This window comes from Syzygium oleosum, unplaced genomic scaffold (genome assembly GCF_021117445.2).
Source record: "Syzygium oleosum isolate NSW1041296 unplaced genomic scaffold, Sole_v2.1 Sole_v2.28, whole genome shotgun sequence".
In the NCBI taxonomy this organism is placed as follows: domain Eukaryota; kingdom Viridiplantae; phylum Streptophyta; class Magnoliopsida; order Myrtales; family Myrtaceae; genus Syzygium; species Syzygium oleosum.
Genome location: NW_026607512.1, coordinates 2312711 through 2334162, shown reverse-complemented (window position 1 = coordinate 2334162; position 21452 = coordinate 2312711). Strand labels below are relative to the sequence as shown.

The 21452-nt window shown below is 42.0% G+C and overlaps 2 protein-coding genes and 1 long non-coding RNA gene across 4 annotated transcripts; 2 read left to right on the top strand and 1 right to left on the bottom strand.

The window, feature by feature from the left end:
• Positions 1 to 6700: 6700 nt before the first annotated feature.
• On the top strand, positions 6701 to 14611 carry LOC115675279 (uncharacterized). 2 transcript variants are annotated; one of them, XR_008814616.1, is made up of 8 exons: positions 6701 to 7568; positions 9222 to 9323; positions 9571 to 9825; positions 10019 to 10138; positions 10241 to 10702; positions 11843 to 13645; positions 13987 to 14071; positions 14377 to 14611. XR_008814616.1 is itself a non-coding variant. In XM_030597876.2 (7 exons), the coding sequence occupies exons 1-7, from the start codon at positions 7200 to 7202 to the stop codon at positions 13999 to 14001; spliced, it is 3126 nt and encodes a 1041-aa protein (XP_030453736.1). In that variant the 5' UTR covers positions 6701 to 7199; the 3' UTR covers positions 14002 to 14611. The 2 variants fall into 2 exon arrangements, 1 of the variants encoding a protein (XP_030453736.1); XM_030597876.2 differs by having other exon boundaries at positions 13987 to 14611.
• Positions 14612 to 15765: 1154 nt separating this feature from the next.
• LOC115675241 (putative phytosulfokines 6) lies at positions 15766 to 16688 on the bottom strand. The gene is made up of 3 exons (XM_030597836.2): positions 16492 to 16688; positions 16314 to 16384; positions 15766 to 16208 (listed from the first exon to the last, which is right to left on the bottom strand). The coding sequence occupies exons 1-3, from the start codon at positions 16586 to 16588 to the stop codon at positions 16092 to 16094; spliced, it is 285 nt and encodes a 94-aa protein (XP_030453696.1). The 5' UTR covers positions 16589 to 16688; the 3' UTR covers positions 15766 to 16091.
• Positions 16689 to 18238: 1550 nt separating this feature from the next.
• On the top strand, positions 18239 to 19487 carry LOC130135182 (uncharacterized). The gene is made up of 2 exons (XR_008814661.1): positions 18239 to 18896; positions 19137 to 19487. It is a non-coding gene; the product is annotated as an uncharacterized LOC130135182 (long non-coding RNA).
• The last annotated feature ends 1965 nt before the right edge of the window (positions 19488 to 21452 follow it).

Genomic DNA, 21452 nt, shown 5'->3' with positions numbered 1-21452 from the left:
CAATCACAAGATCGTTTCTTAAACACGAAGAACTACACTTATGGAAACCTTGATTTGATTGTATGGGCGATCAAATCACTCGGAGATAATGGTTCTTTTTCTAACGGCTATGTATCTTATTTTGAGAAGAATCTCCAACGGGTTGATTTGAAGATCAATCCTCTGAAGACTGTCCAACGGATAGATTGGAAGTAGATGAGTATAAAAGGAGTGCAAACGTCGTACAAGAAATAAGAACTAGAATCGAGAATTCCAAAGTCTGAATAGAGCTTCAATCCTATACACTTGTGATTATTGTATTCCACGTTGTGATTTTAGAAAGAAAATTACTTGAGTGAAGAGTGTACGTGATAGTGTAGTCTATCATCTGAGAAGCACTACTCTTGTAATCTTCTGGTGATTCAATAGTGAAATATAGCCAACAAGCTGTCAGCGTGGAGAGTGTACGTAGGCTTGATAAAGCCGAACCACTATAAAGATCTGTGTATAGTATTCTCTATCCCTAAACTTTTATTTATTATTGCTAAAATTATACTGCATACATATCTGTCAAACAAGTTCTTCAGAACATCATCTTAATTATCAGACGCAATCATCTGACGACAACTTTTTTACACGTTTGTCATACTCATTCATCTGATATTGAACATACGAGTTGTTGACCTCGACTATATTTATTCCGCACGTTTAAATCATCCAATTTGATAAAATCACCTATTCACCCCCTTTAGGTGATAGAACTAGCCGTAACAACTTTTTTTGGAAATGAGATTTCATATTAGTCCAAACAACGTCTTATCATATATGAAATTTGGGTAAAAACTAGAGCAGTTAGGGTTGACTTTCTTCAATTACTCTTACTCTTAAGAGAGTCTTCCTTCCATCTTTCTTGGGATCTTTGAATTTGCATTCAGTCTTCAATCTTTCATGCTCGAGAATGTTCCATTTCTCGCGATCTGAGAGCTTGCGCTCGAGACACTTGACTCGGGATTCTCCAACAGCTTATGCTTAGGAGTTTCCATCTCTCGGTTGTCAACGAGAAATTTTGGACGGAGAGGGACTCGAGTAAAAGGGGAAAAGTGCCAAAAAAGTCCTAAACCTTTTGCATTAGTGCCAATTTAGTCCTAAACCTTTTTTTTGTGCCAATTCAGTCCTAAACCTTTTTCATTAGTGCCAATTTAGTCCTAAACCTTTTTTTGGTGCCAATTAAGTCCTAAACCTTTTAAATTGGTGCCAATTCAGTCCTAAACCTTTTATTTTTGTGCCAATTTAGTCCTTCCGGTCAATTTTGACCGGAATTTGCCGACGTGGACACCTGCCGGCCGGCGGTCGGTCACCGGCGCCGATGTGACGCCGACGTGGACAAATTTAATAATATTTTAATATTTTTTGAATTTTTATTTTTTTTCCTTTTTTTTCTTTTTTTTTCACTTTTTTTTTGTCCCTTTCTCCCTCCTCTGACCGGTCGCCGGTCCGACGACCGGCCAGAGGCCAGAGGCCGGCGAGCTCGACCTCGCCGGCCACTGGCGAGGGCGGCGGGCTCGCCTGGCGAGGGCTAGCCTCGCCCGACCATGGCGAGGCTCGACCTCGCCAGATCCGGGCGGTCGGGCCTCGCCCGACCATGGCGAGGCTCGAGCCTCGCCGGGAGGCCGTGGCGAGGGCGAGCCTAGCCATGGTCGGGGCGGGGCCCGACCTCGCCGGATCTGGCGAGGTCGGGCCTCGCCCAGCGACCTTGCTAGATCCGGCGAGGTCGGGCCCCGCCCGACCATGGTGAGGCTCGCCCTCGCCGCGGCCTCCGGCGAGGGCTCGAGCCTCGCCTTGGTCGGCCTCGCCCGCCGACCTCGCCGATCCGGCGAGGTCGGGCCCCGCCCAACCATGGCGAGGCTCGCCTTCGCCGCGGCCTCCGGCGAGGGCTCGAGCCTCGCCTTGGTCGGGCGAGGCCCGACCTTCAGGCGAGGTCGGGCCTCGCCCGACCATGGCGAGGCTCGCCCTCGCCGCGGCCTCCGGCGAGGGCTCGAGCCTCGCCTTGGTCGGGCGAGGCCCGACCCCGCCGAATCTGGTGAGGTCGAGCCTCGCCATGGTCGGGCGAGGCTAGCCCTCGCCGGCGAGCCCGCCGCCTCGCCGGGGCGGCGAGGTCGAGCTCGCCGGCCTCCGGCCTCGGCGGCCAGCGGACCGGCGACCGGCCGAGAGGGGAGAAGGGACAAAAAAAGTGGAAAAAAAAAGAAAAAAAAGGAAAAAAAATAAAATTTCAAAAAAATATTAAAATATTATTAAATTTTCCACGTCAGCGCCACGTTGGCGCCGGTGACCGGCCGCCGGCCGGCAGGTGTCCATGTCAGCAAATTCCGGTCAAAATTGACCGGAATGACTAAATTGGCACAAAAACAAAAGATTTAGGACTGAATTGGCACCAATTTAAAAGGTTTAGGACTTAATTGGCACCAAAAAAAGGTTTAGGACTTAATTGGCACCAAAAAAAGGTTTAGGACTAAATTGGCACCAATGAAAAAGGTTTAGGACTGAATTGGCACCAAAAAAAGGTTTAGGACTAAATTGGCACTAATGCAAAAGATTTAGGACTTTTTTGGCACTTTTCCCCGAGTAAAAGTTGGTGGGTTTTTTATGATACTGAAAAAATTTTGGAGTAAAATTGGGACTGGACGATAGAATTGGGACATGACTTAAAGTTAGGATTTTGCATGGGACAAAAAAAAGTTTAGGGTAGAATTTGTACTGGACCTAAAGTTAGGGATTTTTTATGGGATAATTTGTTTTTTTAATAGAATTGGGACTAAACATAAAGTTATGATTTTTTTAGAGTATTAGGCTTTCAAGCTGTGGCTATCGACCCCAAGCGAGTGCATTATTGCTTGCCTGGGTCAATGGTCCTTTTCTTTTTAAATTTCAAACCTTTTCTATTTTTCTTTTTATAATATACTCATTAAAAATAATCCAAAAGAACTGTAAGATGCTACATCAATGCCCTGTCATCGTTTAACGATCACTTGACGGCCCCGCCATACTCATTAAAATTCCCATGAAATGAAATGGTAAACTTTAATATTTCCATGAAATCTAGTCCCTACATTGCTATAATTCCTATATTAAAGTTCGTCTCCTAAATAAGATTGGACAACAGGATTATATTGATGGAATTTAATTTACTAGTAACTTAACCGTAAAGGAAGCGATCCTCACATGAAAATGAAAGAATCTAGGGTAATGAATGATCATGTTCTTGGACGTTGAGACTTGACAAACTCGTTATGGCAGCTCATCAAATAATTCACTTTTTCTTTGTAGAATCTTGATCTCTGTCTTCTATCACCCCTGTTCTCATTTCTACACGGAAGAAATGAAATCACAAACCCTATCCGCTGTCAATTTAATGCCGCCGATGGCTCCGCCCAACCACCTACGAGCGCTACCAAGTGCATGCTGGCATAAAACCAACCACGGAACGCATGTCATCTACGACATAAGTACACACATCGAGACAGAGGGTGAGACAAAAGATTGGGAGAGAAGTGATGGTGGCTAGCGACCATCGCCAAGGCCGACTGAGGCGGGGGGAAGCAGCCTTGTGAGAGTAAACCCGGCTACCCCCAAAATGTGGATGTCGGTCCCCAGCAAATGCATCATTGCTTGCAAGGGTCGATGGTCTTTTCTTCTTCTTATTTTAATTTCAAATTTTTCTATTTTCTATACTCATTAAGAAAAGGTTAAGTGCACCGGAAGTTTTAAAACTTGTCATGAAGATGCAATTAAGTCCTAAAACTTGTAAAAGTGTAATCAAGTCCTAAAACTTGTCCAATTGGTGCAATCGAGTCCTTCCGTTAACTCTATCCAATCTGATTAATAGAAAATGCTGATGTGACCTTTTTAAAATATTTTCTCTCTCGTATGCGGCATCAAGATTAACTAAAGCACTAAAACGACGTCGTTTTGAACACAATCTCAATTTTAACCTAACTTTAGTTAAATTAGATTAGAAAATAAGAAAGCTAATTAAAAAAAAAAGAAAACAAAAATACGATGTTGTTTTAGTGCTTTAGTTAATCTTAACAACACGTAGAACGCCACGTACGAGAGTGAAGATAATAAAAAAAACCACGTTAGCATTTTTCATTAGTCAAATTGGACGGAGTTAACGGAAGGACTTGATTGCACTAATTTGACGCGTTTTAGAATTTGATTGTATGTTTTGAAAGTTTTAACACTTCATCGCGTGACAACTTTTAGGACTTCTACTACACTTATCTCTTTAAAAAAATCAAAAGCAACGTAAGTGGCTACATCAACGCCATGGCACCATTAACGATCACTTGACGGCCACGCCATACTCAATAAAATTCCCATGATGAAGTCTCCACCCTACATTGCTATAAATCCGCTATTAAAGTGTGTCTCCTAAATAAGAATGGACAACAAGGTTATATTGAAGGAATTGAATTTACTAGGGACGTAACCATGAAAGAAGCGATCCTTATATGAAAATGAAAGAATCTAGGGTAATCAATGATCCACATGCTTGGACATTAAGACTTTTTTTTTTGTCAAAAGAAAATTTCATTAATTTGTCGTAATCAAACATGAGAGGGGAACATAAACATATAAAGCTTTTAAATAAAGCAAATCCCAAAAGAGTTGCAGATCAAAACAAAACCTTGAAAACAAAAGAGTACAACTTGTAGCTATAAGTACGCTCTTATCCCAAAATACCAAATCTGTCATAGCAGAAAAAAGTAACGATCATCGAAACCGTCAATGATGGACGCACGTTGAGATCTTCTCCTCTAGAAACTAGGGCTTGTAGTGCGCGCCTAGGTTCGACGTCCTTAATACCATCGGCTTACGGAGATGACGATGACAACGACGACAACATATTGAACCACTACAGATCGAATGCCTTTAGGAAACTCCCTTATCTAGATTTAGATCGTAGATAAAAGCTCTCATATATAGATTTATGCTTAAATTAGAAGATGAGAGCTGCCTTTGCGGGAAAGTCATGGAACCACGTTTGGGGCATCTTGTTGGCTGGACCGGCGATGACGTTCTCACAAAAATTTCAACTGCAAGCAGATTTATTCACCATGACGAGCGAAGAAAAGCAACAACAACAAGCAAGAGAAGATGCCAAACAAGACAAAAAAAAAGACTCACAGATTAGATCGGGAGAGAAAAAAAAGGAAATCAAGGCCTAGAAAAAGAAAAAGGTAGAGCAAAGCAGGCCCTCAGCTTCAGAAATTGAAACCGAGAGCTTACGGTGAAGTTTCTTTCAGGGACGTTTTTTTTTGGGAGAGAGAGGGTTGCCGGCAGAGAGATTTACATGACTAATGTTAGCGATATTTGACAAGTTTGTTATCATAGGTCATCACATAGATCACTTTTTCTTCGTGGAATCTTGATTTGTCTTCAATCACCTTGTGCTAATTTCTACACAAAAGAATTAAAATTGCAAACCCTATCCGCTATCAATATAGTGTCGCCGACGGTTCCAGCCACCTGCAAGCGCCATCGAGTGCTTGCCGGCATAACATCGACCTCGACCGCGCCTCCAATCTTAAGCACAAACACCGAGATAACGGGTGGGTTTAAGAGATTGATAGAGAAGTGACGGCGGCTATCGACCAGCACCTATAGGTCGATTGCGGCGGGGCCAAGCAAACGTTTGCGAGCGTGAACCTGACTACCACCAAAGTGTGGCTGTTGGCCCCCAGCAAGTGGGTCATTGCTTGCATGGGTCAATGGTGCCTTTCTTTTTTCTTTAATTTCAAACTTTTTCTATTTTCCTCTTTTAATTAAATAATGCACTTATTAAAAAAAATTCAAAAGCAGAGTAAAATGCCACATCAATGCCCCGTCACCATTTAACGATCACCTAACGGCCACGCCATATTCATTAAAATTCCCATAAACTGTTACCATGAAGTCTCGACCCTACATTACTATGATTCCTATGTTAGAGCCCGTCTCTTAAATAAGATTGGACAACAGGGCTATATTGAATGAATTAAATTTACTGGTGACGTAATCGACATGGAAATGACATTTTGGGATAATCAGTAAACCCCATGCACGGACGTTGAGACTTGACAAGCTCGTTATCGTAACTCATTAAGTAGATCGATTTACTGGCGATCTACTTTATTAAAGTTCGTCTCATAATTAAGATTGGACAGTCGGGCTATACTGAAGGAATTAAATTTACTGGTGACGTAACCGGCACGAAAATGAAAGGATCTGGGATCCCCCATGCACGGACGTCGAGACTTGACGAGCCCGTGATCGCGCAGCTCATCAAGTAGATCGCTTTTTCACCGTAGAATCTCGACCTCCATCTTTTTATCACCCCCGCGTGCTCATTTCTACACAGGAGAGAAGCGAAATCCCAAAACCCTGTCCGCTGTCAATACGGTCTCGACCCTCTACTTCCATAACGTCTCGAATAAAGAATGAGTTGCAGACTATAGAGAGCTCAGAATATGCGAAACCTAGCTCGTGAAAAATCATGATATCTTCCCATGAAAACGAAACGACCATAGTAATCTACGAACCAAAAACATCGACCTCCCGCGAGGGGGTAGGAGATCTTGGCGAGCCCGTCACCGCAGCCCATGATCGGCCGGGACCGATGATTTGACTCGACACTATCTAGCTTTCTCCCCATCCCTGTCCCTCTCCCCCTCCCCCCTCTCTCTCTCTCCACTGTTATAAAAACGGCACTCGCTTGCTATGCCCAGGAGACACAAACGAGAGAAATCACAAACCCTACCCCGCGAAACCGGCCACGCTCGTTTGCCCCCTTCGAAGACGAGCTCGAGCTCGACCTCCTCGAGCTCTCCCTTCGCTCTTCCCTCTCGCTCGCCTCCCTCCCCGAAATTCGTCGCACGGCTTCGGAGCTCAAGCCCGCGGCCTCGGGCTCGTTTCTCCGCGCGTCATTTGATTCTGGGTTCTCGTCTCTCCTCCGAAAGTCTCGATTTTTTCCCGGTTTTCTTTCGACTCCTCCGATGTGTAATTAGGGTCGTGGTCTTCTCAATTGGGGTCTGTGTGTGCCGTAGGAATAGGGGTTGGCCGATTGTAAGATCCCAGTTGTTGGTGTCGGATTGGGTGTAGATTAGGGGTGGAAAGATCGAGTTTTGTTTCGTTGATTCGTGCTGTAATGAAGAGGGATGGGTTTTGATTAGGGTTTTGAGATGGATGGTATGCGTAGACCGTTCGATAGATCCAGGGAATTGGTCCCCAAGAAGCCCCGGTTGACGGAGGAGCTGGGCGCGCGGCCCTTTGCGCTGAGGCCCGGGGCGCCGGTCGCGAATCCGCCGCAGCCCAGGTTCAAATTGGCCGATAGAGAAGCGGAGGGCAATGATCCGAGCAGCGAAGCTTACCAGCCGCAGCCCCTGCCGCAGCACCAGCAGCACCAGGAGCTCGTGGAGCAGTACAGGACCGCGCTTGCGGAGCTCACTTTCAATTCGAAACCCATAATCACTAACCTGACGATCATAGCCGGGGAGAATTTGCACGCCGCCAAGGCGATCGCGGGCACCGTGTGCACGAACATTCTCGAGGTGAAAATCCAGTTTTACGATCAGTATGTGGCTGTTTGTTCCATTGATCTTTTTCTTCTTCTTTTATTTTTGCTCGAATTTGTACCAGGAAAGCCTACAAATAGTAAAAGCGGTCTCTTTTTGGCTTGTATTAGAAAAATGGATAAGTGAAACATGAAAATTCTTTGGAGTTTCTCCTTTTTCCTTTTCCCATCTTTCTCTGTGCGGAGTGGGATGCTCTAACTTGCCAGCCTTATACGGCTTTACTCTACACGTTGGACTCAATAAAAATGCCGCCTTTACCAGTTATTTCAGTGTCCCTTGAGGAACGCAGTGCTCTGACATATATGATATGGAATTCCTTAGTCCAGTGATTTGCATCATGTTCCTTTCTCCCGCAGTATTCGAGGAAAGAGAAAATCAATTACCAAGTTTGTGACTTGTTTTTGGAATTGTTGTTTAGTCTTTCATACGATACTAGAGACTACACTAAGCTAGTCTTCCCCATAATCAGTTATTGTTAGTACCTTTTTCTAGTGAGATGGGTGAAGCTTCATCACGAAGTTTGAGTCAGTTTTGCTGAAATTTGGTTCAGACTTTGTGACGAGTTGGACTACCACTATATGTTTGTAATACCAGCCCGATATATTGATTTGTTTCCTCATTTCTACTACTGCGGTTGAGCTTTGGTCTGTTATGGATTCACTTTGTTTCTGGTCTGTTATGGATTCACTTTGTTTCCTTGTCGAGCACCTTGCCTCTCTGAGAATGGTAGAAATGTGAGGGACCACTGTAAGGCAAAACCATGCCATGGCTGAGTGATATGTTAATTATTTGTTACAAATCTTTATGGTTAACTACTATTTGGGTTGTGGTTTGATGTTTTATCAACCTGTCCATGGAAAGCTAAAGAAAGATGAATAATGGTCAACTCTGCATGTGGCATTTAGATGTACTTGATCTCTCCTGAACCTCTCTCCCTCGCTCACCAAAAGAAAAAAAGAAGAAGAAAGAAAGAAGGAAAAGGCTTCTTCCATCTTTCAGGGGAAATATGGCTAAAGAAGCGAAGTATGATCAACTTCCATCTTTCAAGGGAGATGTGGCCCAAAATGGGCTCTTCAATGCTCGACTTGGGAGAGCTGATAAATGGTTTGAGTTTCCTGGTGTTTTAACATTATTCTTTGGGTTGCGGACGCATGCTATCAAGCAGCAACTGGGGTTTCACTTGAAGTTAGGAAAATCGTCGTTTGAAGTACTCTGTTAACATATTGTCTTGAATTAGTAGCTAAGTTTGTTTTACAGTCTTCTATACGGACAGAAGATTGGAAAATCTCTTTTTATTTCCTTAAGATTTCTAGTGCTAGTCAACATGATGTCATTCAGCAGTATGCATAAGAATTTTAGGATTCTGTAACAACTCTATTTTTATGCCTATGAAGGTTGTGTGTACTGACAATTATATGGTCTCTTACTTGACTGTCTTCATTTGTCAAGATGATGTAGAGGACTGCAGCTTAGATATTACGTAGTCCGTTTTCATTTTCTTTTCGGGATTGCTTTTAACTTTTAGGCTCTATGCACCATTAAGGGAAATTGGACCTGCAGCTTTCCATATATCAAAAAGAAGGAAAATTGTTCTGGCGCATTATATCTGATTGTGCTAATAATTTGCAGGTTCCGAGTGACCAAAAGCTTCCATCACTTTATCTTTTAGACAGCATTGTAAAGAATATTGGGAGGGACTACATCAGGTACTTTGCTGCTAGACTACCCGAGGTAAGAATCTTTCTGCTGTAGTCTTTATTTACAATTATGCTTTATTCATGAGTAGGCATATGATTTTAGTTGCATATTTGAATGGTTATTACTTTTTGGTTTTTAAGTAAGAAATTGAAATAATTGATTAGTATCTGATGGATTGACTTTCCGTTTACTTGCACCTTGCTGCTTTCATCGTTATTGATTGTCTGCTTGTTTCACATAGTTTTAGTCGTCACTCCATTCGATCCTATGTGCATATTAGGTTTTCTGCAAGGCATATAGGCAAGTTGATTCTTCAGTCCATTCAGCCATGAGACACCTTTTCGGAACCTGGAAAGGAGTCTTTCATCCTCAGACTCTTCAATACATCGAAAGACAACTTGGCTTTGGATCTATGGGTAATGGTTCGTTGCCATCTACGACATCTAGGTCTGATTCACAGTCTCAACGCCCAGCACATAGTATTCATGTTAACCCCAAATATCTAGAGAGGCAGCGGCTTCAGCAGTCAAGCGGAGTAAGTGCAGTAGCAGTTTAAATAAAGAAATGGACTTTGGATTGAACATTCTTTATTTTTGCTTTCTTTTGCAATGATCATGGAAATAAAGGGGATAGCTTTTTATGGTCAGTGAAGGATGATGCTAGTTCTGATGTATTTATGTACTTGAAGAGAATTTCCGCTTATTTTTTGTTTTCCATTTTCGATTAAGGCAAAGGTAAATGATGTAGCTGGTGCTTTGGCAAGCTCATCTGAGGATTTAGAGAGGCTGGATGGAGCACCCAGTGTTAGTGGTGGACATACATGGGAGGATCCTCCAGTGAAAACGCAGGTAAGTCTAATATCTCTGACAATGCTGTTTTAGTTTGGAAAAATGAACTTTTATGCTTTTCCCCCGTTTGGTTGGTGTCTTGATACATAAAGTTTTCTCTAGAGCATTCAGCGTTTGCATAGAGATCCTCTTGGTGAAGCAGTTCAAGACAAGAACATAGGTGTAGCTTATGGAAATTATGACTATAGTTCTGATACGTCGAGAAGTTCAGCACTAGGAGCCGGAAGAATTGCTGGTAAGATTAGTGAGCAGGGACTCAGCAAGCCTTGGTATGGAACTGGAGGTAGTGTTACCCAATCACCATCCAGCCAAAGAAATGGATTTAGTGGGAAGCATGGGTTTTCGAGTTACCAGCCCTCTAAATCTGCTAGCGTTGATTCTCATCTTCAGCCATCACATGGCATCACAAATATAAGTGGTGGGATCTCTAGTAGCTGGAAGAACTCTGAGGAAGAAGAGTTCATGTGGGATTCTGTGGACCCTGGATCTATGGAGCGCGATGTAACCAACATCCCTAGTATCTCAAGAAAAGATCGTTGGACTCTCGATGGTCCGGAAGAAATGGTAAGCTCTTGGATGTGGATACTTTTTTGAATTTCAATTTCTTGTGCTCAAACTGCTATTTCATGTGATTGATTTTCCCCATATGCATCTTGATCACAGCCTACCGGTAAGTATGGGTGAAGTAAGAAGCATGAAACTTCATTATTTTATGAAGAAATCTCGCTTTTTGCTCAAATTGCTGTCAGTTTGTGACCAAAAGAAAAGTCGGTATTGGTTCTTACTAATACGTAGGAATTGGAAAGAAGTCTCTTATAGTTTTCTGAAGTACGTACTCTTGAGGATCAAAAGTTAGTACTTTTACCAAAAGAAAATGGTTTGTTCTTGTCTGATATAGCAGAGAGGAAAACTTTATGTCCATTCAGTCCTGTAATATTGAGAATCATTTTCTTGGACTAGCGTTTTTTCTCTTGTCACTAGTGCTTTGATTTATGAATCCTAGTTTTGTATTGGAAGATCTTAATTGCTATCTGCAGATAAATCCTTTCTACACCAAACTTTAGGCATTTGGATTGTTTTGTATTGAAATTTGCTGGTACGATCATAACGATTGTAATCATGGAAGTGTACTTACTTTTGCTATTGTACTTCCCAATTGGCTCGACGGGGCAAATATATTCCTGAAGAGAGGAGAAATCCTAGGTCAGTTCATGTACACAAGACGGCATTGTATCTGTTGACTAGGATAAATTTTTACTGTGCCATAAAATTCTTGTAGAGATGAAGGGGATAATATACCGTCTTTTTGCCTTGATTCCTAAGAGTTTCGCCTAGGTTTATGTTTTATTTTGCTTTTTAGTGGAATGAAGAAGATCTAATGTCACGCCTTTTTGTTTAGGAACTTTTTGTTCGATTCCTGACCTATAATTCTCTTAACAATACTCATATAGCACATACCTGCTGGCTAGTGGCCCAATGCAATTTCAGTTTTTCAGTGTTTCTCAGGTTTTGAATTATGCAAATGTTAGGTTACGTGTCCAGGTGCAGACTTATGAGCAAAATGTTCTATTTGCTATGCCTTAACTATAAAATGTGGTTCTAAATGGCAAGGATGCCTTAATTTCGATGTTTGTTTTTTCCTCCTTTGGTGCACTTCTTTGCTATTTATTTTCCTCAGTTCTAATTTGCAATTATAATGTGTAGGGATCAATATCTAATCTTGCAAAACCACTTTCAAAGGATGGATTTATACACACTGGAACTTCAAATAATTTAGGTGTAACAGAGGGTTACCCTGGTAGAATTGTTGGACTGTCATCAAGTACGAGTTCCTTTTCAAGGAGGGAAGTTGGATCAGAGATGAGATCTCCTAACATCAAAAGCCCCGGCTTTTCTCCTAGCGCAGCCCCCTCAGGAATCACAGGAAGCCAACGAATACAGTCTCTAGGGCCTGCATCACCTTCTGGACGGTCATTAGCATACCAGCATTCTCTTCCTACTTCTGACACACGCCTTACCCATCAAAAGTTGCAAACTTTGCCTGAGCAAAACTATCCGCGAGCACAAATGCTGCCTCGCACTGAGTTTAAGACAGCTCATCTGCCAGAAAAGTCAAGTGTAGGGCCAAATAACCTTTATAATCGGGATTCTACGTCTAAGTTTCGCCTCAAGGAATTGAAGCCTTCTCCTCCTTCTACACTACCTCTTCAAACAAGGCACCATCGTCCTCAGTTGCAGCAGGCACGATCTGAACCTGCAATGCCAGAGATATTAGGTCAGAATAAGAAGCCAATTCTCCCGCAAGTTTCTGAACGTGATGCTTCTTCTGCCCCAGAAACGTCAGGACAGTCGAGTAAGAGTAGTTTTTTGGCTGCCGATATTGAAGGTGGAGCTGTCTCTTGTGATGCTGCTGCTAGCCCACCAAGTGTGAGTGCTGTGGACACAAGGTCTCTGCCGTCACGAGTACTTTCCAAGCCTCCATCATTGACTGGGCCTCCCCCTATCAACTTGGTCTCTGATTTGGGTGCTTCATTGTCAACTCTCTTGGCATCTCGTCGTGATGACTCATCAATTTCGAGAGATGCATCTCAAGTGAAGGTGGGACTGCCACCAGTGCCACCAGGTCCTTCTCCAACTGTTGTTGACAATGCAGCCAGCAGGAGTTCTAGTGCAGTAGAAACAACCTTAAATCCAGTGTCGAGTCTCTTGAGCACATTAGTTGCAAAGGGTCTGATATCGACATCAAAGCCGGAGTCAACTTCCATACCTTCTCAAATGCCTATGCAAGTGCAGAACGAGGCCAAAGATAATGCCACTGCTGGATTTGGCCCAGATTCTTCAGCCTCAGTTTCAACAGCCGTGCCGGTATCCTCGACTGAAGACGAGGTACCTATTGTGGAGCAAGTTACGAAGAGCTCTGCTCCCTTGCCTCATTCGCCTAGGGAAATAAAGAACCTCATAGGTTTTGAGTTTAAGCCGTCTGTAGTTCGAGAGTTCAGTGAATCGGTGATCAGCGAACTCTTCGAGGACTTTCCACACAGGTGCGGCATCTGTGGTGTGCAATTAAAATGTCAAGAGCATCTAGATCTACACTTGGCTTGGCATGATTCAAAAGATCCTGAATCAAAAGGTTTACTTTTTCTGTCAAGGGGATGGTATCCAAACTTAACTGACTGGGTTTCTCGGAAAGTAGACCTTCCATCTGGATCTGAAAATTTTGTTTCGGAAGAAAAGAGTGGCGAGACAACTGAGATGCATGGCCCGATGGTTCCTGCAGATGAATCTCAGTGTGCTTGCATCTTATGTGGTGAGCTCTTTGATGATGTTTATAGCCTTGAAAGGGATGAGTGGATGTTCAAGGGAGCAGTCCACATGGATATCCCACCTGCGTGCGGTGCTATGAGCGGCATAAAAAACCAGAGTTCTCCTCAGGGTCCCATCGTCCATGCATCTTGCATATCAGAAAGTTCACTACAGGACCTGGGATTGGCCAATGATTTAAAGCTGGTGAGCTTCTCTATCTTCTGTCTCTTAGATTGGATATATGCATTTTGTTACAGTTGCAGTGGGTTCAGTTGGTGGATGTTTGTCTTCTCTGTCCTATGGGTGTAAAAAGCCTGTGTTGTCTCACCAGCTGATCTTTGCAATACTTTCTCTTGGTGTCATTGGACCTTAAGATCCAGGCTAAGATTATATTTTCAATCATTTAGCTCTGAACCTGCCTTCTCAGATAAGAAATGTGTTGCCCCTCCCCACATGCATAATACAGACAGAGATAATAATATGCATATCTGCTTATAAGGGGTCAATGTATCTCACTCTCACATGGTTATCATTGCTTTTGGTAGGAGAAGGATGCATAATGCTTGGGGTGTAGGAGCTGTTTGTATACCAGTGCACCATTGCCAAACGAAGCCAACTGAGGGAAATCAGGTTTGCTCCATGTGGGCCGAGAACTATGGCTTGCATTAAGCTAAATTTTGTTATGTTCCAAATGGCGCTGAGATCTGTTTCTTCTGCGTTGAAATTTTCTTGCCTGTAATGTCTATAGTCTGAAGGAAATACACACAGATATTTGTTTGCACCTCGATTTTTCCTTCACTAAAGTGGTTTCTATGTTGTTTCTCTCTCTCTCTCTCTCCTCTCTCTCTCTTGACTATGTGGAGGGGCTGTGCGGTTGGGGACTTGCATCTGATGCTTTATGCCCGGCACTTTGAGCCCTCTTGGTTATCCTCAAGTTGGATGGAATGTGAGCTTCGAGGCACTATTAGAAACATTGCACCGTCCCTTCTTTTCTGCAAAGATCATAGACCTTGTATCAATACATTGAGCGGCTTCTGAGGGTTTTTTTCTTTTTTCTTCTTTTTGCTAGTTTTCCCTTCTTTTAGTTGTATACAATGTTTCATCTCGTAGACCAATGTGGACTCGAGGTTTTTATTTCCCCTTGATAGTGAAGTGCCCTGGAGTTAATTATGTACTGTTTTTCACTTTTACTTGTACTTTTCCATTTAGAATTGCTAATAAGGACTCGTATGAGCTTCACTTTAGAGCTCAACGCCGGGGAGGCTCTACTAGTGGAATGGCTTTCTCTGTGCTTGAGAATTGTTATGTACCATTTATGTTCTTTCGTCAGATTGAATCACATTTATTCACCATTCTTCGTAGATGCCGTGTTAATGAGAATGAACCAGATTGTTGGTAATACAATTTACTAGCCGAGTGTGTGAAAATTTCAGTTGGTGGATTGTGATTGCGACATTGCGGTTCTTGAAAGAGTTGCTATGTTAGCCATCCTTTGAGAAATAGAGAAATGTGGAGCAATTGCTCGTGGAGTTGTTCCTTTGAACCTTCCCTAGACGTTTTTTTGCCTAATGTGTTGCATGGACGACTTTCTGGCACTTTGATGGTCGGACGCATCTTATCTTACAGGATGCGCATCGATTCTCGCATAGCTTGTACGAATTAGCTTTTGCTTTTGGTGTTTGCGACCCTTATTTTATTTTATTTAGACCTAATATCACTTGGCCGCCTTAACTTGAATCACGATTAAATCTTCACCATATATATCCGATAAGTAAGATAGCACATTTCTGATTAGGGTGCCTGAGTGAAACGATTCTGAATTTCTGACGACATCTTGAATCTGACCATTTGATGAGCTCAGAATTCCAAATAGAAACTCCAAGCTCCAGATGTTGATGTTTGCGGTAATACATCGGTGTGGAACGACGTGAACTCGTACTGATCAATCCTTTCAGAAGTTATAGATCGACAAGTTCCCGTTCGATACATTCACGTGAGTCCGGCGAGAGCAAAAGCATGAGCGCAATCGACCTTCGGTCCTCTTGAGTTTGCTCTTGCTATATATGGTGTATAGTTCTCTCTGTAGCATGCAAATAAAACTTCCCAACTACAAATCCATAAAGAGCAAAGTAGGGACTTGCCGAGAGCTTTCTGGTGGAGTAAAGACGAGAGCACTTAAAACCCAATTGAAGGCAGCAGATGATGGAAGCATGCAGGAACAGCACACGAGACGATTGCAAGATCATGTGTGGAGGCAAGGACACCAAAGGGAGAGACAAACTACAGAGGTTTTGGTTTGGTCGGTGGACACGTCCTTTGGGAAGTGTAAAACATAAGCATTTCACTTGCTCTCTCTCAAATGGAATCTTTCTTACAAATCATATATTTATTTATTTGCTTCTGTGCATAAAAAAGCCAACCCCTCCTGTCTTCTGGATTCCTCCCCAACACATAATAATACGCACAAGCCAACTGGTAGTAATAAAAAAAAAAACCGGTAGTAATAACTAGTAATACAAGTGTCGATCCAAATCATTTTTGTTTTTGGTTCCTTTTTTTTTAATAACATATGCTGGATTTTTCCCCACAGCTATGCTTGTCCTCTTTTCTAAGCTTTTAGATACATCACGTGATCACCGATTGATAGTTGTCAAGGCTTGTGATTCTGGGTGTAGATGTAATCCAAGTGAGCGTCTGCAATCATCCTTCTCTTAAGGCATTCTTCATCTTGGTCGCCGCACGACTCATCTGACTCCATCCCCATAAGCTGCAAAGTCAAATCCAAGCACCAAAAAGAAGAATCAGAAAGGAATCAAGAGGAGAGCCAAACAAAAGATAAATGAACTTGATGAATTTGATTGTTGATTCTTACATTTAGGAGATCAGTTGCTTCGGCGACTAGGTTGCCATCAGCCTCCTCTGGTTTTACTCCACTCAGGACAACTAAGACAAGTTCAAGAAACAAAATCTGATGAGCGCTTTTGTCGTGATACTCATGTAAACAGGAGCGAAAAGAAGATAAGAAGATACAAGACAGTAAGCTTTTTTACCTTGAGTAGCAGTCGACAAGGGACGAGCGAACGAGGAGGAGAACAGAAGAAAAGCAACTAAGAGAATCGAAGCGAGCCCACGAGCAGCAGCCTTCATCTTCTCTTCACGATCGTCCTGAGCTTTGAAGCGGGTCTCGTACGTTCTTGAAGCTCGTGTTGCTGTGAGCAGAGAGATAGAGAGAGAGAGAGAGAGAGAGAGAGAGAGATGATGAGGTTGAAGAAGCCTTTGGTCGTATAAATAAACATGAAAAGAGAGGCCCTTTGGTCCTACCACTTTCTTTTTCCATTTTTCTTCTTCTTTTTATTTGAAGATTACTACGAGAAAGTGAGTTGCCTCAATTTCACACAAAAAAAAATGACAGCCGGTTACCTGGGGGTAATTATTCGTTGAACTTTGTACATACATTAAGATAAAATTTAATCAATCATTAAGATATAACAAACTGTATATCGACCCGACCTGAATGTCGCCAGATACGATAATTCATATTCACTTCAATACGTGTGTTGAGTTTACCGAATAATTTAATTGACTTTCATTCATGGGCATGCACATCGAGACCGTAGTCTAATGAATCCATAGCAAAGCACTGTGTGGTCATCATATAGACTTTGTGGGTGGGAGTCATGTTGGTGGAGTTGTAGGCGAGACGAGATTAAGAAATTTTTTATTTATTTTAAAAGTTGTTGTCTCGTTTCATTCCATCTTTAGTCTAATCTAAATCTAGACCTAAATTTTTTGTTTTTTTTATATTGTGTTCTCATCTACAAAGTTAGAAAAGGAAAACAAAAAACGAAGAAAAGGAAGGATGGCATCATACGAGAGTGTTTACATGCGTCAACAAGTCAACCCTAGAGACCGTCAAAGGCCGACAGCTGTTTTGCAAACTCTTCCCGCATAAATTCTCGCATGTTTTGCACGGCTTCTAGTACCTTTCACTTCTGTTCTTCTTCCATTCTAGCTTTTGTTTCAATTTTTTTCTTTGTGCGTTTAGGTTAGGCGATTTGGCAAATTTTAATTTCAACGCGAGGACTAATCTTAGCTGTACAAGTCCTTAATTAGTGCACAAGGTCTAAAAAACATTAGTAGAAGACTCACTGATTATTCTTTTCATACATGGTCAAAAGATTGACGATGATGGTGGATCTCTAAATGTTTTTTCTAATTAGAGGGGGGCAAAATCTGTCAAAGATTATTTTGTAATTAATGTTGTGTTCTAGCGTTTAGGAGTACGGTGAAGACCAATGTTTGTCTATAGGGACTACATTTTCATAGCACTATAATTTGGTCATTGAACTTTATCAGTTTGTGGGAGAAAATTAAAATTGAGCTTAGTGCAAATTTAAAAGAAGACAACAATAGATTGAGCTTAGTGAAAAGAATAGAAAAAATTAATCGGCCGCAATGACGCGATAGGATCCTGTTCATATATCGATACGTGTACACATTCTAATTTTGATGATATTTCGCGTACACACATATGCGAAAAGATTCATCATGCTCGCGACATTGCATGTATGAATTAATGGTTTTTGTTCTCTCCTTTTCTTTTTCTGAAAACGCTAGTTAAAGTGGGAAGCTATCTAACTATTTTATGTCACGTTCACTTCTATCTTCCGAGAATACTAGTGTGAACCATGGGTTTCACACATGATGCGACCTTACGTAATATATGTCCGCTCAAACCCTGATTTATGATCGACTCCCCTTAGGTTTTACTGCATTTCTACGTCATCTTGACATGGCAACCTCTCTTGAAAAATTTAGTAGCATGAGACCTACTTTTTTTGCTTCACAGGACGCTAAAAGAGTTCCTTGCTCGAAGCTTTCGAGCGAAAAAGGAAAGAAAGCAAAGAAAAATGAAACGACTCGTCGGTTGAAGCTGTTGGGGGGCGACGTCATGAAGATTGGGCCATCTTGCTTCTGAATTTGGAAGAACTTTAGAGGCATTCGAATGCTTCTACGCATGTTCAAGCTACCCAATAAGACTGAACGACGATTCACACGCTAATCTCTGTCATTTTCCAGATTTGGGTGTTTTTCCGATTGCCATAAGGGCATGCTCGAGTTTGATGCGTGGGGAGAGAGCTAATGAGTAACGATCGCTTAATTAGTGCGCGCCCTTTATTATGAGCTTGTACCTAATGCTTAGTGATCATATCGGGGACTGATACGTTGCATCTTTGGATGAATGCATTTAGCATGTGTAGACGTGCTCTTGTTTTGATCATTTCGTTGTCACTTTATCTGTGAATAACGTGGGATGTCTAAATCTTTGGCTCGACTAATCGATGGAGGGAAAGTTGTCCTATTTTTATGAATCGGAATCTATCCAAGGGGAGGAAGGCTTAAGCCCCGTAAAGTGGAAGTCCTTATAATTCGAACGTAGATTTGCTTCATCGAGGTCAAGCACCTGACCTGTTAGCCAACTTTTGATGATCAGAGTGAAAATTAGGGTTTGTGTTATGTGTCCGATCGTTCATCTCTACTTAATATCGATATCCCGTAGCACACTATTTACTATCATTTTCTTTTAATTATTTTTGCTTTATCTTTTGTGATAACCCATTGTCCGAGCATAAAGGCCCAGCTATCTGGAAGTTCATGACATGTTATACTAATCCCATGAACTGGTTGAATGCAGGTCTTTGGCTTATGATGGTGGCCCTATTCAAGAGTACTTCGCATGCAGTTGGTGAAGTTTTAACCAGTGAGTCGGTGTTCCAAAATTGCAGACCCCGCGACACCCTAATCAGCTACACCTATGCCAGCCGGCCCTGCGGTTTATCCTCGTTCTATTTTCCACTAATCCAAACCGTTATTTTATAGCCTATGATCACACCTGCTTAATAAGTTTCTGAAGTAGTCCATAGGTCATTTCAATGATTAAAATTTGGCGACCGGCTGATTGTTTTGCTTGGGTTTTAGTGTAAGTATATGTTCATGTTCATACACCAGAGGAGTATCATATAATGGGGTTTCGCTTTTCTTTGACTATGCCGGATCAAGACAACCACGTACCGAAAAATTATGGAGTCCATTTGTCTGCTTGCGGGATTTATATGTCACTTTGAAAATATATACGTGAACCCCCGACAAAAAAGCATCGAGTTTAGACTTATACGACAATGAAGAGAGTTTTCAGTAAAGTAGCAACGGAAGGGTACCAAAGACAAGCTTCATAAACAGAGACGATTAATAATGCGATCCATGGATTTACGCTAAAGTAGAATGAACCCTTGGTAGTGGTTGTCGACACTATGTTTAGGATTACAGATATAGGTAATCTGAGAGAAGCTCAAAAGCAAATCTCGAGTGTATTCCTTCTGTCGTGATTGGTGGCTTCGTTGTGTCTTAGAAGCGAGTTCACCCTAACTTGAAAGTTACATAGTGGGGGCAAATATCATCTTGAGGAGAGTGATTACACATCTCAAAATCATTGATCTTCATTCATCTCACGTTTTGTTCGTGATTACACAATGGCAAACCAATACTCTCAGGGTATTTTTTAAGGGCCAAATAAATTGACGAGGCGTTCTAGTTCTAGCCATTAGATTGTTGTTGTTGATTGCCCGCCTTTTTACAAAAGGGGTAAATTCAAGATGTTAATTTCCTTGGACAAAAAAACCATTGGCTACTTCATCACGCATGACCAATGCATGATGTGTATACATTTCCCAACAATCAAACGCTCAAAACCCTAAAAAGACACTCTTATTGTGCAACCAATATGCAAAAACTAATGTATGAAAAGAATGCCACCACCATAAAAAGAAGACGACTTTCGTCCCAACGTCTTTGTCGCGACTGACTAGGTCTCCCCTAGTCTCTCCTATCATTCACATTTCTTAGGTCATCAAATGGGGTCACCAAAAGGGGTGGAATTAATAAAATTAAAACCACGGACGGACCCCAACGTCAATTGATGTTTTCTAAGTACGTCAATTATTCACACTGCTCTGTCGTCTAACGCTTGATTGAACCCCACCACACGAAAAACATGTTGATGTGAGACCAACGACCTGCGGACATTTTCTAGCAAAAAAAAACGACCTGCGGACATTGATTTGTACCCCATACGTTACAAAAAGCAGTGATTCTAGGTTTAATAATTTAACTGGCTCGGAGCGCGACAAGTGCATTTCAAGTCTTGAGTGATGAGATGTTTTGGTCCTCCACATTGTCATTTGGGATCTTCTTCTAACTTTGATGCAATAATAGAGAGAGTTCCTTTAGAAATTTTTGTTAAATTTGAGTAAGTTCTCTGGAAATGTTGTGAAGAGTCAAAAGGACTAAATCTTCTCGGGTCTCGTGCACAAAGATTGGCAAGTGTTCTTGTTGGGTACCTAATGCAGATAAGTGTAAATATTCTGAAATTTTCTAATCGCACGTCGTTATCAATCATCGTGGAGATGCATGAATTTGCGTCGACCTATCTTTATTTAGCGGACAAGACACACTTTGACCCGCACAGGAAATCATAGGTAATTGCGAGTTTGTGTGTGTTCGCCCCCCATCGGAGGGAGACAAATACATCAATGATGAACGTAAAAAGGTAAGATTACGATGATCCTGCGTAATTTTCGCAAGTGGTCACAGCACTTTTGGGTCACTTACATTAAGGTCACTGAATTATCATTTGATTCTTGATAACTTATTTTCTTTACAACTTGATTTAGCTAATTAGTATTAGTATCCGTCTATTATCACACAGGCAAACAAATGAAGCTCTGTGCCATCCTTCACAAAACAGTTGAAAAAAAGGAGAAACTTCGAAAATAAAAACAGGAGGAAGAAGAGAGGGTCCCTCAATGGAGGCAGAGGCCCTAGCTCTGGCAGTGCAACCCAGATATTAGGGTTCAATTTTCTTCTTGATTCTATTTTCTAAAGAAGGTGGTACATATGCCTTTTAAGGATGGAAGCTAGATTGACTTGATACTGGTCGCATACCACATATAAG